The sequence below is a fragment of the Neurospora tetrasperma genome (genome assembly GCF_000213175.1).
Source record: "Neurospora tetrasperma FGSC 2508 unplaced genomic scaffold NEUTE1scaffold_81, whole genome shotgun sequence".
In the NCBI taxonomy this organism is placed as follows: Eukaryota; Fungi; Ascomycota; class Sordariomycetes; order Sordariales; family Sordariaceae; genus Neurospora; species Neurospora tetrasperma.
Genome location: NW_009799179.1, coordinates 7,511,460 through 7,527,969, shown reverse-complemented (window position 1 = coordinate 7,527,969; position 16,510 = coordinate 7,511,460). Strand labels below are relative to the sequence as shown.

At 50.6% G+C, this 16,510-nt stretch overlaps 6 protein-coding genes across 6 annotated transcripts; 3 read left to right on the top strand and 3 right to left on the bottom strand.

Moving 5' to 3' along the window:
• Positions 1-3,907: 3,907 nt before the first annotated feature.
• Positions 3,908-4,392, top strand: NEUTE1DRAFT_106170 (uncharacterized protein; the record flags this gene model as incomplete). The annotated part of the gene is made up of 3 exons (XM_009858558.1): positions 3,908-3,983; positions 4,079-4,170; positions 4,309-4,392. 3 exons carry the CDS (start codon positions 3,908-3,910, stop codon positions 4,390-4,392), a joined length of 252 nt encoding a protein of 83 aa, XP_009856860.1.
• A 1,378-nt stretch (positions 4,393-5,770) lies between these two features.
• Positions 5,771-6,553, top strand: NEUTE1DRAFT_17854 (uncharacterized protein; the record flags this gene model as incomplete). The annotated part of the gene is made up of 3 exons (XM_009856608.1): positions 5,771-5,967; positions 6,227-6,356; positions 6,461-6,553. Coding segments are annotated over 3 exons (420 nt in total), but the record flags the coding sequence as incomplete, so codon positions are not given.
• Positions 6,554-7,868: 1,315 nt separating this feature from the next.
• Positions 7,869-9,097, top strand: NEUTE1DRAFT_150605 (uncharacterized protein; the record flags this gene model as incomplete). The annotated part of the gene is made up of 1 exon (XM_009858557.1): positions 7,869-9,097. One exon carries the CDS (start codon positions 7,869-7,871, stop codon positions 9,075-9,077), a length of 1,209 nt encoding a protein of 402 aa, XP_009856859.1.
• Positions 9,098-10,337: 1,240 nt separating this feature from the next.
• NEUTE1DRAFT_119125 (uncharacterized protein) lies at positions 10,338-11,617 on the bottom strand (the record flags this gene model as incomplete). The annotated part of the gene is made up of 1 exon (XM_009858556.1): positions 10,338-11,617. One exon carries the CDS (start codon positions 11,456-11,458, stop codon positions 10,553-10,555), a length of 906 nt encoding a protein of 301 aa, XP_009856858.1.
• A 1,298-nt stretch (positions 11,618-12,915) lies between these two features.
• Positions 12,916-13,235, bottom strand: NEUTE1DRAFT_143042 (uncharacterized protein; the record flags this gene model as incomplete). The annotated part of the gene is made up of 2 exons (XM_009858555.1): positions 12,916-12,931; positions 13,054-13,235. The coding sequence occupies 2 exons, from the start codon at positions 13,233-13,235 to the stop codon at positions 12,916-12,918; spliced, it is 198 nt and encodes a 65-aa protein (XP_009856857.1).
• A 1,460-nt stretch (positions 13,236-14,695) lies between these two features.
• On the bottom strand, positions 14,696-16,467 carry NEUTE1DRAFT_73672 (uncharacterized protein; the record flags this gene model as incomplete). The annotated part of the gene is made up of 1 exon (XM_009858554.1): positions 14,696-16,467. The coding sequence occupies one exon, from the start codon at positions 16,411-16,413 to the stop codon at positions 14,782-14,784; it is 1,632 nt and encodes a 543-aa protein (XP_009856856.1).
• Positions 16,468-16,510: the final 43 nt, after the last annotated feature.

The window sequence follows — 16,510 nt, the reverse complement described above, 5'->3', positions numbered from 1 at the left end:
TGAAAATAATCTTTTTGATTTTTTTCTCCTTACAATCTGTTCGATTTCCCACCTTCCTTGTTTTTTTTTCAACCCTCATCTTCTAAAGGGGTCTTGTATTGGCCGCGAAATCTTGTTACTTGTTATCATACTAGCCCATACTGCTTCCTTTGTTCAACCCATTTAGCAACACTTCGATACGTAGTGCAGGTTATTTGGCATCTTTCCCATTTGTTTCCTCACCTCGCTCAAGTAACCATTATAGTCCCATCTCGGTTCCCTGCCCATGAGCAACCATCAAGTAGTGTAGGTATCTACACAGTACGTGCGTACATCTTGTTGTACACCTTACGGCTGCACCAACCCCCCCGCGCCTCTTCCGGTCATGTTCCTGGCAGGGAGCGTCAACGTGACTCATTCCGAGTTTATACTTGTCACTTGCGCACAGTAGTAGGTGTATGTATAATCAATCAGGTAGCGTAGGTACACTACGCTAGGCAGATCTAACCTTTGCCGGTCTCAAGGGATATATCAGAGTTTGTTGTCTGCTGTCAATATTGGTATTGAATTACAAGCTGGCAGGAGCTATATCCGAATCTTCCGTTGCTTGGCATTGTTGTTGTTGGTAGCTAGTAGTACTCAGGTAGTGAGAGATGAGAGATGTTGTCTATTGGTCCTTGGTTATAGGTTGTTGGCAGCACAAGACCAATTGGCCCCTGGGGTGTATAAAGACCGCGGGTTGTATGGGTGTGGGTGTGGGTGTAAGGGTCAATTTATTGTATAACTTGCTTATTATGTACGTGCCTCTACAAATTTTGGGTGCGTGACCTACCCTTGGTATTGTTAGGTGCTCCCGCTTCTATTAATCGGTATTTGTACTGTAGGTACCAAACAAGACAATCACAATGTGTAGAGGGAAGGGGTATGTAGGGCGACGGTATCAAAGAACGCGAACAAGGAAAGAATGACATAGATATAGTGGGAGGCGTCAGGCACAGCGGACATCACATGGAAGCCTGCGAATTGGACAGCCTGATTGGATGAAGGTGTTGGTGTGTGGGATGTTGAGTGGACTGTTGGTTCGTGTGTTGTCATGGAGACTAATTGGAATGAACAAAGAAACCAACGGTATTGGAATCACTAAGCATCTAAGAGTATGTGACAACAGGTCAGACCGTTGCTATCTAGAAGGAAGGACTTGGCTTGTTTGAGAAGAGAGTAAGTAGTATATCTCTCGTTCCACGTTTTGTTCCGATCGATTCAGGCGCATTAGGCAACATGCTGAAATCTCAATTGATGATCGGAACCCTGCATCGCTAGCCCGTCCAAGTGACTCCGGGCGAGACATGTTCATCCTTATGCAAGTGCCAAGGAAGCATGTACATGCCACTATGCTTACCGATAACAGATCTACAGTTCATTATGGAAATCTCAATGTTTGATGGGACATGCTGCCATGGAAACTACAACGACATCAAAAGGCACCGACGGGGAGCGAATCTAGCACAAACACGTTGTTATTAGTGTTGCGCGAGCCGGAGCATTGAGGCTCTGGGGAACCTGCTCCAGCAGCCTATGCCAGGCCATAGGCCACAAGAGTCCATGGTTGGGCTGTTCCGATTCCTTATCTGCGTCCTGGTTATGAATTTGCCATATTGATCGATACATAAGGGTCAGCAAGTCACAGTCACCACATGTGAAACAGGTGTTATGCACTTTTTGGTGCTCGAGGTACGTATCGTGTACAGCAACGAGATCGATAGCATGGCAGAGGGTGAGCGTAGTGTAGGAATGTACCTCTTAGGGTAGCGGGAACCCTTCAGAGGCAGACAGATGGCCGTGAATGGTCGATGTACCCGCTCAATCAGCCCTAGGATACGCCCCGAGAGGCGATACAAGAAACATGGCGAGCGGGCCAGTGACCAATGTTAGGGCAGACATGGCCTCGATTGGCTGCCTTGTTATCGATGAAACATCTCGTCACTGTCAATCATGAGCTACGATTAGTCAATCGAGCTAATGAATACCTTCCTGTGTCTGAAGTCTCAGCAACAGTACGTAGTGAAGCCATTGATACCGTGCTTGATGGAGCATAGGAGGGCCTCATGCCTTGGATTTATCGCAGTTCCCATTGTCATTACACCCTTTTCCGGGAGTCTAGCGGAACGGGATGGTCCTCGTGGTCGAGTCTCATAAGTCCAATGTCGTCCTCATGCTCGTCTTTACTTTCATCTTTAGCGCAATCTAAAGCGGATAAGAGGCGATTGGGAAACAAGTGGGTGTGGTGGTGGTGACATCTGGTGAGTGGGAGTGAGACAAGTGACGGGACCAAGGTCAACCCCATGACGAGGGGTAGCCAAGATTGGCAAGGTCCGATTGTCAAGTCAGGTGACAGAGTCATGGTGTGTCGGCTGCGAGCTGTTGTTCAGGCGGATGCGCGGACGCATAGTATGTGAAAATACTACGAGTGGTGGCATACTACGGTAGATTGATCGATAAACTCGCGCCTTACTGCGTGGTTCATCTGGCGTGATTCAAGCTCTTCTTGGTATGGTGGGATAGAAAGAGGCGTGTCTTGGCTTGTCAGTCTGAGAGCGCAGACACGATTCTGAAGAGGTGTCGAGTATGGCAAAGTATTGTAGGAAGATAGTATTCGTCGAATCTGACCGTGTAGCGCACAATGCGCATGTTTAAACTGAGCTGCCCAAATATTCGAAGGACATTCTCTTTCCCAACACTTTTCGGCATGTGGCACCTAAACTAGATGCTTGGTCGTTCTGGGGGGCAGTGCTCTAAGTGTAAGTGCGTCAACCGCTATCGAGAACCCTGTATCTGCAAGGGGAACCACACCAGAGCCAGGGTTGTGATCTGTCTGTCAGCTGGAGAAAATTCCGGTTGACCAACCAACTGTGTCCAACGCGCCCGTTCGGGGCAGCAATCATTGTATCGATGCATGAACCCCGGATGCTAGGTCAATAAACAGAACTTGGAGATGGGAATTGAGTTTGATGCCGGCTCCATCATTGTTGTAAGAAGGTAAACATCTTTCCCTTACTCAATGTTTTGTTTTGTTCTTGACGTTGGTTCTGATTTCGGACTTGTTTGCTTGCTGTTGGAAGGGGTTTGATAATGAGTTTGTCTCTTCCATGAAGATATGTCTTTGTTTGTTGCTGAATGGAGTTTTGGTCTGTAGTCCAGGGCGAAGATGAAAGGATATTGGAGCCCAAAGCCCAGGCACGCCAGGGTCGAAGCGCTGAAAATATTGCTTGCCTATTTGGTGGTTGGCAATCGGTCTTGTCCAAAGGCCTTTGCCTCATTGGCGGTATGTATGCCATTGCCAGCATTCAATGCATCTAGAGCCTGTCACCGCCATTGTCGGTCAAGAGGTCGGGGTCGGGATTGAATGGACGGCTTGAGTTGAGATGATCAGGGGTTGAAAGCGGGGTCCGTCCAAGGTTAACGGGAGGGCCCACAAGTCCACCGGGATGAGAGCCGGCCGAGTGGATGCTCGCGTGTCCGGCTCCGCGCCGTCACACACACGCGGGCGCTGCGGGGAGAAGAGGCCCATCTGGAGGCTGGTCAACCCCGCGGTGTGTTTTCGCTGGTTGCTTTTGATAGAATCTTGGTTAGGCTTGGGATGCCGGTCCCTTGATCGCTGCCTCCCTTGATCGCTGCCTTCATGCAGTGAGGAGGGGAATTCGATGAGCAGGCTGACGATAAGGGTACGTGGCATCCTGGACAGGCACGATCAAACGTTTCTGTGGTATCCAAGACGGGGAGCCTTTCTGTCGTGCTGCCACATACGTGATGTATAGCCCACCAAGGTGGAAAGGACTGGCGGCTTGTGCAGGACGCGAATGGGCCGTTGAGGCTGCTGAATGCTGCTCTCGACAGCACGGTCTCTCAACAGCTCCATCGTGTGGTAGATATGCCTCTCTGTAGGAGGCCATCAGGCTTAAGTGCGGAGAAGAACAGTATCGGGATATATCGCTTGAGTGAGCGAGGTAAGACGAATGATAGAAGCACACTCGGTGATCTGTGGTGATCCGTTTGTAGGTCCCGTCGTCGATGTGGAAGGAGTACTTTGCTGGACTTCAAGGGACCTATTGGTACCTACCTACCTTATACCTCACTGCCACTTCCATTTCTCGTTCATTTAAGGTAATTCTCGATAACGCAGCTGATAGCGGGGTAAGTTCCCTCACTTCTAGACCTGGTTACCCGTAGTAGCGTGCATAGTACTTTTAGCACACAAAACGACTCCAATGCAATTCTTCGACGGAACCGCGAAACTCGCAAACTCCACCATACCTAGGATTCACCAAACAGCTATGGACCATGGAGGCCAAGTTGCTTGTTAATCCAATGCTGGCCCTTCGGTCTGGAGCGGGAGGCGACAAGGTCAATCGGTGACTCACCTTACCACCTTTCGCTTCCACTTTTTTATGAAGGCAACACACCAGTGCCATGCCATCGACATCATCTGCCTTCCAGCATGCTCCCAATTCGCAATTTGTCATACAGGTACGCTCGGTACGCAGCGGTCTTTGCATGCTCTCGTCCTTCGTCCCGTGGTCGACGTCTGATTGGCCAATCGCTTTCCTCCCATCCAAATCTCCATATACGCAGTCGTACTTGCATTTGCATGTAGCAAAATACTGGCGAGAATAGTCCGGATACACCGCCCGCGCGCGATGAGCTGTCCGTCTTTCCCTTTTTTTTTTTTTTTTTTGGATTCAAGTTGTGCCCATTGAACTGCACCAGTGGGGCCCTTTGACAATTCTGCGTTTGCCAGTCTCCGAAACACCCGTTTGCGCCTACTGTAGGCCCCGTTTCTGCGACACGCTGGATGCCCAATACAGTTGGAATATCTGCCCAATTGATAACACCAACTGCTACGACCTGACGGAGCGATGAATGGCGCGATTGGAGCTTGAAATTGGATGGCAGTGAACTGACATCTTACTACAATGCAAACCGGGCACCGGACGCATTCGGAAGTTCATGCTCGCCGAAAGCCAGGCCTCATCACGACAGCGAGAGGTATTGCATCAAATAACGAGGCATGCTTGGATGATGAAGTGAGTTTTGAAAACTCCAGAAGCGTGGTCTCTGCCAATGGGTCATCATATCATCAATCGAACTCGCAGACCATGTCGTTGCTAGCATGGTTCCCGCCACAGCCGACACCATCTCGCTGTTACGTTGAGGCTCGTCCAAACACCTCCAATAAACTCCCTTCCCGTCTGGCCTTTGCAGGAGGCGGCACCGATTTCTCAACGATCGGAAACAAAATGAAGTTTCTCTAATCAACCGTGGCAATCGATGTTAATCATCTGTACGACATTGCAGCAAATTCGTCCATCGCAAGAGCAAGAGATGCCTCACTACGCATTGTAGTGGACAAAGCAAATGTTAGCTGATGTTCAAGCTCTACTGTCGGCAGAGACGTGTAACAACTTACAATACGTGTACGCAGAGTTTTGGAAATCATGGAGCTATTGGAACAAACTGGCATGCTTTGCTTCCCTTCGGTCGGCTTGATCTGCGCCAGGGTTTGAGGCTCCAATGGCACCGATTGATCATCGCTTCAGAGTCCATGGCCGGTTTGTGAACAGCACCACCAAGTACTAACTCTCAAACTAAGTTCAAGGATGTACCTGACCGGACTTTGTGCCAAGCCATGTCTCAGTCTTGCCTTACTGATAGGGATATGTGTAGTTACAGTGCGTGCAGGTGATCACCGGATTGGCTGCGTCCCAAGTCACGGCTTGCTCTGAAGCGGGCTTCAATGGCTTACGGACCGGGGCGTGGCAACCCTGTGAAGGAAGAGGGTGACTCCAAAGGTCAGCGAATGACTCTTTCGCAATCCAACAGTGCATCAATTGGCAAAGCAAGGCAGCAGCAGAAGAAGAAGAAGAAGACGTTGGAACTTGGGAAACACAGTGAACAGGCACACGAGTCCCCCCGCGAAAAAGAGCGAACATGGTGAGTGATGAAGGGATCCATAAGGTATGTAGTAGTAGTACCTATGTTTGCACTTAGCCTGCTCAGGTCCCTCAGGATGCTCAGCTCAATCAAGTGTAAGCGCCCCATGCCCTCTGCCCCACTGTTTGGGTTTCCGTGCCCCAGCAGAGGTGAGGTTCTACAATGGCCGCGTCAGTCGCTTGAAGCCTAGCATCGAAAGCGAGAGCAGCAGCCAGAATTTGTATGGGATAATGGGAAGGTGATGACTTGATGAGGTCAGGATCCATAAGTTCCAGTTGACGGGAACCAAGAAAGCATTGCCATTGCGACAAATCAATATCATGCTGAGTCTCAGCTGCCCTGGCTGTGATGGGGAAGGTCACAGACCTTCTTTATCTTTGGGTCCGACGGTGTGTAACCTGTATCGCATCGCATATCCCGCACGCATCCTAATCGGATTACCGACGGACTGTGAAGTTGGGGTACCTAGTTCAGCTACACTATACTTGTCCAGGTACATCTTGCTGGCTTGGGTACCTTGGCCGCTTATACCCCCGCGTGGCAGGAGGTACCGACACAGTTCGACATGGAACTTTTGGTGCATCTCCCTGTCGGCGGCGATGTGAAGGTGAGCGGAAGCAGGCAGAGAGGGAGGCATGGCAGTGGGAGGGGGTGGCCCGCTCCTTCTGGCTGTAGTGCCGCATGTTTTGCACATGCCCGGCATCCTTTCTACATGCCCGTATGCCCTACCGCCCTGGGCCGTTGCCTCTCTTCGGTTTCCTACTTCTGCTTGCTCTGCTACCTCTTTTGCAAAATCTCCCCTCTTTCTTTCTCTTCCACCGTCTCACCCTCCACCCCGCCACCATTCCAAATTTTGCTATTGTTACTTCCCATTGACTTACATAGCTGACTTGTCAATTGGATGAACGCTCTTCAGCTATCGCTATTATTCAGGTTTCAATTGGGAAGCACTGCCTGCTCCGCCGACGCAAGCCTTCCCCTCTCGGGTTCCAGCTGCTTCGATTCTATTGACGGACGGGATCTCATCAAGGTTACCTTCCATCCCGTTACTAATACAAAGTGTCCCTACCAACCCCTAGCAGCGGGGCGCTAGACTGGGGCTGCACGGTGCACCGTTAAAACGCAGCGCAGCCCGAACTTTGACTGGACCTCAACTGTCATCTCAGCACCAGACCAAGTCCCGGCCGCTGGAATCTCAAACCACTACTCCACACTTGCTACCGGGGCCCAGAATAGAGACGTTCCTATTGTTCCACTTCGATACCCTCAACCACCCCCCCGCCAACCCGAATGGCAACGAATGGTGGCAAGCATCTCGAACAATAAGGAAGACATCGCACAATACCCAGACGCAGGATCATGTAGTGTTGGCTCGCATTGTGTAGCACTCGTCGAATTGACAGCAAAACGCAGGCCTTATCCGGCCATTCAACGCTATTCAAACACTGACGAACAATAATTGCCCAAACAACAATCGCACAAAGCACTGGCTGCCTGACGTTGCGCGACTGTTCTTAAACGCCTCTTGATCACCAGGAACACTGTCGGCTTCTTCCTCTTCTACAACTTTTTCCGGACGGCTATCATCTTCGCGACCGATTGGAACCGTCAAGGATCTTCCCAGTCCACCAGTCACTGCCATTGAAGCTCATGCCAGGCACCAGCTCGACTCATAAACCCTATCGGTCCTTGATCGTCACCCATTGACGCTATCAACCCATCGTTCGCCACCCATCCGAAGAACACCACCATACAAAATCCACGAACCAGTCCTTCCATACATCTCCCATCAACCGTCGATATCCGCCCGAGACGTTTTCAAGTACTACGCTCCTTCCAAAGTCAGCAGGACGAACATTCCATCCCTCAGCATCTCACAAAGGGCAACAAACCTTGCCATAATGTCTGGCAAGAACGACAAAGTCCTACAGCCAGCATTGTTCCCAATGGATTACACTATGATGCCAATGTCATCCACTTCGACTTCTTCCAAGCCCAAGCGGCCGTTTGACATCAGCAACCTCATGTCTCCTCCTGGTCCAGCTCCTTACGAGACATTCAACCTTCGTGACGCCGCAATGCCACCCTCAAAGCCCATGTCCGCTGCAAGCAGGCAGCTGGGACCGAACCCGCCCATATCTCCTCCCATCTCCCCCTATACTAGGGCGAGAAACTCAATTACAACGGACCCTCGCCTTTCCATTTCGGACAACGACCCGATCCTATATCCTGCTCCCGAATCCGCTGCCAGTCCTCCTTCTGAGCCGCTCTTCGTCCCATCGGTTCCTTCAGCCGAGCCGCTCGATGACTTGGTCAACAATCACATTGCTTCTCGACCCCAGAGCATTGTACGCGCCACATCGCCCCCGAAGCCGGAGGAGTACGAGCTGGTGCTCTTTTTCAAGTCGGAGTGCCTGAAGATGTGGCAGAAGGATCCTCGGGACTGGCTTCGCAAGGAGCGCCAGTATCTGCGAGCTGACAAGAAGAACCATACGAAAGCACGGCCCATAGTTAACAAGCTTCCAACGATTTTGCCCGCCGCTCAACCTTCGGCTCCGGCTCCGAGACCTCAGGTGGCGAGAACCAGCAGCATTGGCCGCGTTCAGAAGCCCAGAGTCACCAAGGCACCGGCCCAAAACCCTCGACCGATTCGGGCAACTCCTACGCACTCTCGACAGACGGCACGTGTTAGCGCCACACCTGAACCTAGGGTGCGAACAGTGGCACCAAACAGGGAGGACAAGGATTTCGACGCTCTTCCCGACTACACACCCAGCATTTTGACGCTGCCCAACACACCCGGCTGTCTGAAGGTCGACTGGAAGGGTAACGCGCTTGACTTGAGCAAAGATCCCAATAGGGCCCTTCTCCATGATGAGGAGCTCAGCCTTGCCGCCGCCCTTCGCCTGGATTGTGCGACCTATCTCACGAGCAAGAGGCGCATCTTCATGAGACGCATTGAGTGTGCCAAAATTGGCAAGGAGTTTCGCAAGACAGACGCTCAGCAAGCGTGCAAGATCGATGTGAACAAGGCATCGAAGCTGTGGACGGCGTACGAAAGGGTTGGCTGGCTTGACCCTAAGCACATTGAGAGGTTTCTGTATAACTGAGAGCCTCCAGTCCTGGATGCAATGGTTCTGTCCAATCGGGTTGTCTTTCATAACTTGCCATTTCCACAATTGCTCATTTTGGCATTTTCCTGGCGCATGGTACACCCCACTCACTGGTATGGTTGGTGAAACGGCTGGCTAGATTGATGACTTGGTTCGGGATTTTACCCCCTTTTCATGGCCCTGGATATACCCCCGGAGTTTGGCTTGTGGAATCACTCTACTTTCTTGCACTAGTTATTGCTTTTCTCTTTTTTTTCTTTTTTAAATTGCTCCTGATCACATAACGAACACTTTTGCATTTTCATGGCTTGTACTTAACGATCAATATCGATTGGGTCGGTTGGTTTGGTCAGTAGGCTCCGGCTTTGGTTTTTCCTCCCTGGCTCACTCGTATCACGACATCTTTTTTTTTTCTTGCTTTGTCTGGGACAGCCTGACCCCTTTCGCTTCGGAGAAATTTTGTTCACGGGATTTTCTTCATGGAATCGGTCAATTACGGAAAGGGAGAAAGGAAGGATCTCTGTTACTTACTCTTTTGCATGTCACCGGAGATGGACAACATAGCACAACATGGAGGGATTGGAGGGAGGAGGAAGACTGCTAACGGTTTTAACGACATTATACCCCCCATTTTCTTTGTTCCTTATGATTTGCTTTTACTTGGCCTAGCACATGGGTAGAAGCTGTGCCATCCACTTTGTTTTTATAAGTGAACGGTTTACACGTTGATGATGGACAGCTCGGGAATGTAGCTATTGAACAGCGTTTTATGATGGAATGAATGAGATCAAATCAACAGACGCAATTTACCTCGTGAAGATTTGCTTTATTGATGGGTAACATCGATGTGCTTTCAATTGAACATCAAAATCAATTCGACTTGTAAGAGGATGATGGTTGCAGACTGTCGCTTGATACACGTAGTTATCTTAATTCGAGTACTTTTTGCCAATGCCGTTCACAAAGTCCTCCCCGTGAGAGAGTTTTTAGCACTTTGCCTTGAACTGGGTGTACATGGTAGATCAGTGCAGCTCGATTTGTGTGTGGATGATGGATTTGAATTTTACTTGTGTCGTAGTTCGGTTGACAGGGTAATTCTTGGGAGCAATCCTTCCGGATTTTTTGGACCTGCGTTGATTACAAACCAACATGATTTTAGTACGTAGGGGGGGGCGAAATAATTTCTTCGGAAAGACGTGGCATTTGTAATGGTAATATGTACAACGAAGAACGCAGTGATTGAGTTTGCACTGTTCATGGCATGGTAATTGATGTCAAAAGGTAAATGTCGTACTTCATTACACCTTGCATCGCAATGCTAGGTAAATAGATCTCCGTCCAGCCCCTAGCCGGATGTTCTGTCCCTGGGGCACGCTACCGCACAGGAACAGGATAACACGCTATCATACATGCAATCATGTCATTAAATAACATCCCTTCCTCCATTAACATTAACATTATCAAACCCCCTTTTAGAGTCCAGCAGCCAACTTGTACCCACCATCAACGGCCAACGTCTCGCCATTGATGAACTGGTTCGACACCAACGCCAGTACCGCCTGCGCCATATCGATATCGCGGCCAGGACGAGCACTCGGGAACTTGTCCTCATACTTCTCCTTGGGGATATGGCTCTTCTGGAACTCGTCGCTCTCCTCGGCCGTCATCTCGCTAGGGAAGACACCAGGCGCAATGCTGTTGATGCGAATCTTGAGCCCAGCGTTGGCGATCTCGGCGGCTAGCATGCGGTTCAGGTGAACGGCCGCCGCCTTGCTGGCGTTGTAGTTGAAGTGGTGCTGGGCTGACTTGACCTGGCCGCTGATGCTGCTGATGTTGACCACAGTGCCGGACCAGCCTGGGTGGCGCTGGGTGCTAGCTTGTAGGAGGGGCAAAAATGCGGAGGTCATGAAGTAAATGCTAGCCACATTGGTACGGTATGTCTCCGTCCAGTCGTCAAAAGTAGCGTTCTCGTTATCAAACAAGTTGTGCTTGAGCTCCTTGGGGTCGCTGGCCTCGGTGGTTACGCTCGAGCTGGAAATGCCGGCGTTGTTGACCAAGATGCAAAGACACTTCTCGCGGGATTCGATCTCCTTGACCAGAGCGGCAATGTCCTCCTTCTTAGTCACGTCTGCCTGCAGGGCGATGATCTCGCCCTCGACGTCCTTGTTGTAGATCTCCACCACCTTGTCCAGCTTCTCCTTGTTGCGGCCGGCGATATACACCTTGGCGCCGTTGACGGCGAGAGCTTGTGTGGCCATAAGCCCGATGCCAGTGCCGCCGCCGGTTACGAGGGCGACGCGGCCCGCGAGGTTGAAGAGCGAGTTGCGGTTCAGCTCGGCGTGGCTGGCAGCGGAGGCCGACTTGGTTCCGGTCGACATTGTGTAAGATTGTTGGTGGAGAGAGGATGGAAAACTGGTTCTGGAAGGTTTGGATGAACTAATCGCGGTCGCTAGAGTGGTTCGCGCAGTGGTGTTAAGTGCTCTTGTTCTGGTTACGGAAAGAAGAGTCCTGGTGGAGGGTCTGAGGAAGCGTGTGGGTAGAGATTGAATCATTGTCTAAGGTCAGGAAAGGAAAGGGGGAAAAGGTGAACCTCGACAGAGGAAACTTATTTTATACTGAAGTTCATGCAGGCATGGAAGTCAACAATGCATCCCATCGAGATCATCCTAACTTATTGCAGTGGTAAGAGCGACGGAGAATAGTGAAAGTCATGACGAAATCGATTCTAGGACCCCTGCAACCACTGACGAAATTGGTGCTGGTGCGCCTTCCCTTTTCATCGAATTTGAGGGGAACCGGCAAATCAGCGTCTAGCGGCAGGGAAGCAGCCCCGGTGCCTGCCTGTCACCTTGACCCCACTGCGGAACTCCACCCATCGGTGGACTTGTAAGACAGTGGACCCTGGGAAGTTGCAACAGCTGCACAGCGACGACATGAACACTCAGCTTCGATCGCAAGGGCGAAAGTGATGCAAGAAAGCGGAGAGACACACCCCTTCTCTGTGTAGGTGATGTCCTTGTCACAGCTGAGATTTTGAGGTAGAGATCGCATGATGTTAAGTAGTATCCATCGATCATCAGCCGTTTCTAAAACGTCAGAGGCACGGGAGGTCCAAGGAATGGACCATCATCTTATCCAGCCTATCTACTTGAACACGCCGGCTTGATGTGCATGATGGGTACATACGGCGCCTCGGGACTATACTACTATGCAGAGTGCATTGCAAATTTGATGGAGTTGCCAGACTGCCCCGAGTTATTGGGGGTATGCATCAATGACTGAACGTCTTCCACTGTACATGGATTATTTCTCAACCGCTCTCCAGTCTCCATTATTCTCGTAGATACGTTCTCCTCGAATCGAATCCCACTCATTCGCCATCGCATCAGTCGCGATGCTTCGCAGCCGCCAGCTCAACATCAGTCCTGGGTCAGAAGTGGCTCAAGTCGCCGACGGGAAGTTTCACAGTGATTCGCATCTCCTAATGAAAGACATGTGAAGAAGAGCTACATCAAACAGCAGGGCACCGCCTCCCTGTTCAGGAAAGAAAGGTTGGAGTGAAGAGAGAAGGAGCATTTACGTAATCATCAAGTCTGTCCTGAATGACAGGGAGCAGAACTCATCTTCTGCAACCTCCCCGCTACCTCAAACTTCCCCTCATCAACCCTCCAATACGCCCCGCTCAGCGCCCAACAAGCCAGAATAACCAGCAGAAAGATTTCCGTACGATCTCTCGAATTTGAACTCCGCGTAATTAATTCTGTATGAAGGCGTGGGTAGGGGCAATGATGTTGAGAAGCAGTAGAGATGCATTTACATTTGTCGACCAACACTCTTAATCCCGCTTACGTCTGTGTCAAGTCATTACGCTAACGTCAATTTCGAGGGATCACAAGGTAGCGCAAGGACGGTATCAGTCTTGCAGGTAAAGATAAAGATGTAGGCAACGCAAAACCCCCAAAACGTTAAATACAATGCAATCACGGCGTTATACTCGGGTGTCAACGCGCCGACGGTAGGGTTCGAAGTGGTGTTATGAGGCGCATCAAACTGGAGTGTGGGCAACTGCAGAAGCCCGAGTGGCATCCGGAAGACGGCGAAGAGACCCATAACCACCATAGGGGAGAAGCTGTCCATGACCCATTCGAAGACCATGGCGACGAGGAGGAGGGCGAGGGTCGACGAACAATGATATGTCTTTGTTTACTTCCACGATCAGTGACAAACAAGCCGAAAGATGTAGAAGAAGAGACTATGAAGTAATGACTTACACAACAGACGAGAGATCTTGCTCACCACCTCATCCCATGAAAACCATGGAGAAGGTAAACTTAGAAGATGACGAAACTTCAAAAGTGAATCAGCCAGAAGCTTGTTAGTCTTTCCGGCTACATCATGACCATGAGCAACTCAAGAGAAAAACTGCCGTGAGAAGTACAGCACAACACAGCACAACACAGAAAAACGCATACCAACAAAGCCAAGCCAAGCGCAATCGGGTTAGCAAACCGCCTGATGTAGTCGCCGACATGAAGGATTTTGGGGGTGAGGTAGGGGTTTTCCAAAGAGCTCTGGCGAGATGTCTACTCCCGGTCGTTGACCTGTTGGAAGTGGCCATTTTCCTATCATGAATGGTTCTGGTGCCATTATGGGCTGGGATCGATTCGGTTCTTTCCATGTTAGGTTCTCCTCGGTGAGTTTCCTTTCTGCACACTTCGCTAGGCTTGTTTGCAAGCAATGATTTGAATTATCGGAGGTTTTGAGTGAGTCGTAACAATGGAATAGAGTAAGGCCCGAATTAGGAAAGGTGATGGGCGTGCGAACTTTCTCAGGCGTCTTAGGTGAACCAGTTTCTCGCCTTCAGACTACATCACTCGACATCCAGAAACTCATTTGACGATTCCCATAGCTGGATTAATATCACATCAACTGTTTGCTTTACCAAATAAGCATCTCTGATCTGGTACTCAGAGATCTCAACCTAACTGTTTTCGATTCCTCTTAGGTTATCAAGTATTGGTATCAGCTGCCTCACGTACCGTCCTTCTTTGATTTGTGGCGTCTGACTGCATCTATTTGTACCAAAGGGATTGGATATTTGTATATAGCCTCAGGTTATATGTTTTAGAGGGGGGCATAAGGGGGTAGGGGACACCAAACAATTCGTAGGAAACCTCTGTGCTACATATTAGATAACATAATCCTAATGTTGAGGTAGTTCCCACATCGAATGCTATAAGGGTAACCATCTAAGTTGTAGATGGAGTGAGTCCTTATACCCATATCTATCAGCGCCAGAGGAACCAACATCTTACCAAACTACTCCAGAGTTTCTAAGCCTGCTACACCATCTGGCTGTAATATCTGCCAACATATCTCAAGGCCATAATGCATTCATACATCGAGCAAGTTGATCCAGTTGTGCGGGGATGCTGAACCGAACATCGTAGTACACAAGCGGCTGGCTACCTCTATCCCATCAGCCATCATCAGTTTTTGTAAAGTTTCTTGATATTCCTAACCACCCTTCATAGTGGGCCAGGCGAGCTGGTAGATACAATCATGACCTGATTGCGAATTAGACCCATAGACTAGAGAGCCGCAAGATATGTAGTCATTTGTGGTCGGGTGTCAGTTCAACTTGGACATTTTGCACGCCGAGTAGCACACTGAGCCATCTGAGTGTTCGTCTAACGATCGATCAAAACGTCACCTCTTCAGTACTCTCCCTCACCCTCTTCATCAGATCCTGCAAATCCTTCTCATCCTTCCCGCCCACCACCACATCGCCAATACTCTCCACCTCCTTTTCCTCGTTGCCTGTATTATCCTCGTACCATGCCATGATCAGCATCCGCCCAGTTTCAAACTCCTCCCTCCACGTCTCCATAAACTGCTTCCTCGACCCCCGCAGCGTGGTAGAGAAACTGCTCGCACAAGTCATACCCCTGCTCGTAAAGTGACCTTTGAGCAACGGCAACGCCAGCGATCCCGACGTCCTCACGTTCAAGTCAACAATATACTGCGCCGTCTTCTCGCCATCCGCGGAAGAAATGCCGTTCCCTTGAACCAGTTCATCCTTTGGAATATCCTTCGTCTCCAAAACATCAATCCCCACGGGTCCAATGTATCCATGCTTACCCACCCACTCAGCAGTCTGCCTCATGATCCCCTCAAATTTCTCCTTCAGCCTTTCCTGGCGCGCGTAATTTATCGTACTACCAATCCACGCATTATCCTCATTAATCATCTGCTCCGACGCCGCCAAAAACGTCGCCTCCCCTCCTTTTCTCACCAAAAATGTCACCCCGTAGTCCCCCACGGGATCGCGCACCATCTCGCTCAGCACCACCGACCCGGGCTTCATCTGCTGATTTTTAGCAGTCACCTGCGACAGAAGCTTCCTCAACACTCCGGTCTCGTCATCCATTAACTTCTTCACCAACTCCCGCTTCTTTTCCTCATCACTAACCACCCACGTCCCCGCCCCGCCAAACGTCTGTTGGGTCTTGAACACAAACGGTACCTGTCTAGCATCCACTTTCTCCACGATCCTCTTCATCTGCTCTCCCACCCACCGTCCCCTGGCCCCTTTACACCCCGCAGGGACAAACCTCATGCCACCTTTCCCCACCACATCATCCTCCGCCCGACAAACCTCACAACACTCCCCACCCGCCAACGGCGGTACAAGCCCCTCAACATCAACCACCTCCGCCCTCGGCGTCGGCAGCCCCGACTTAGCAAGTCCAGCCTTGCTGTTCAAAAACCACTGAGTCTCCTGGTTCACCACCAACGGATACCCCTTTCTTTCCAAGTCATCAAGCATGACCTTGACCGCTAACCTGTCAATCCCTAGCTCTTTTACAGGTATCTCGGCGGGTCCGGAACAGAATACCAATTTCGGCCTCTGCTCAGGGCTCAGAACAGCAATCGTCGCTTCGGCCTCGTGCCGGTCGTGCGCCTCTTGCAAGGCGGAGCCGGGCGAGACGTTGAAGAAGATGGTGGGGGTGTGTGGGCCGCCGGTGATGAAGGCGTCGCGTTGGGGGATGAGCGAAAGGTATTTGAGGGCTATGGAGCGTTGGAGCTCTGTTATGGTTAACGAGGCGGCAGCATCTTTGAGCTCGGCGGGCGGGATGTTGTTGAAGGGACTGTCTTGGTAAAGATATTTCTTGTTGCGAGGGAAGGAAGGGGTCAGGGCGATGGCGGAGTTGACGCCGCAGAGGACGAAGCCGAGGCGGAGGTGCGCGGTGGAGGGGTCGGCGAGCTTGTAGAGATCCGTCAGGGTGGTGTCGAGGTGGATGGTGGGAAGGTTTATTGTAGCGGAACCCATTTTCGGGGTGGTGGTTGCTGTTTTCTTTAGAGGTGGTGGCTTGGTTGTTGTATAGGGTCTTCCGGGGGAGAGGACAGATGCTGGAGGACTATTGAAG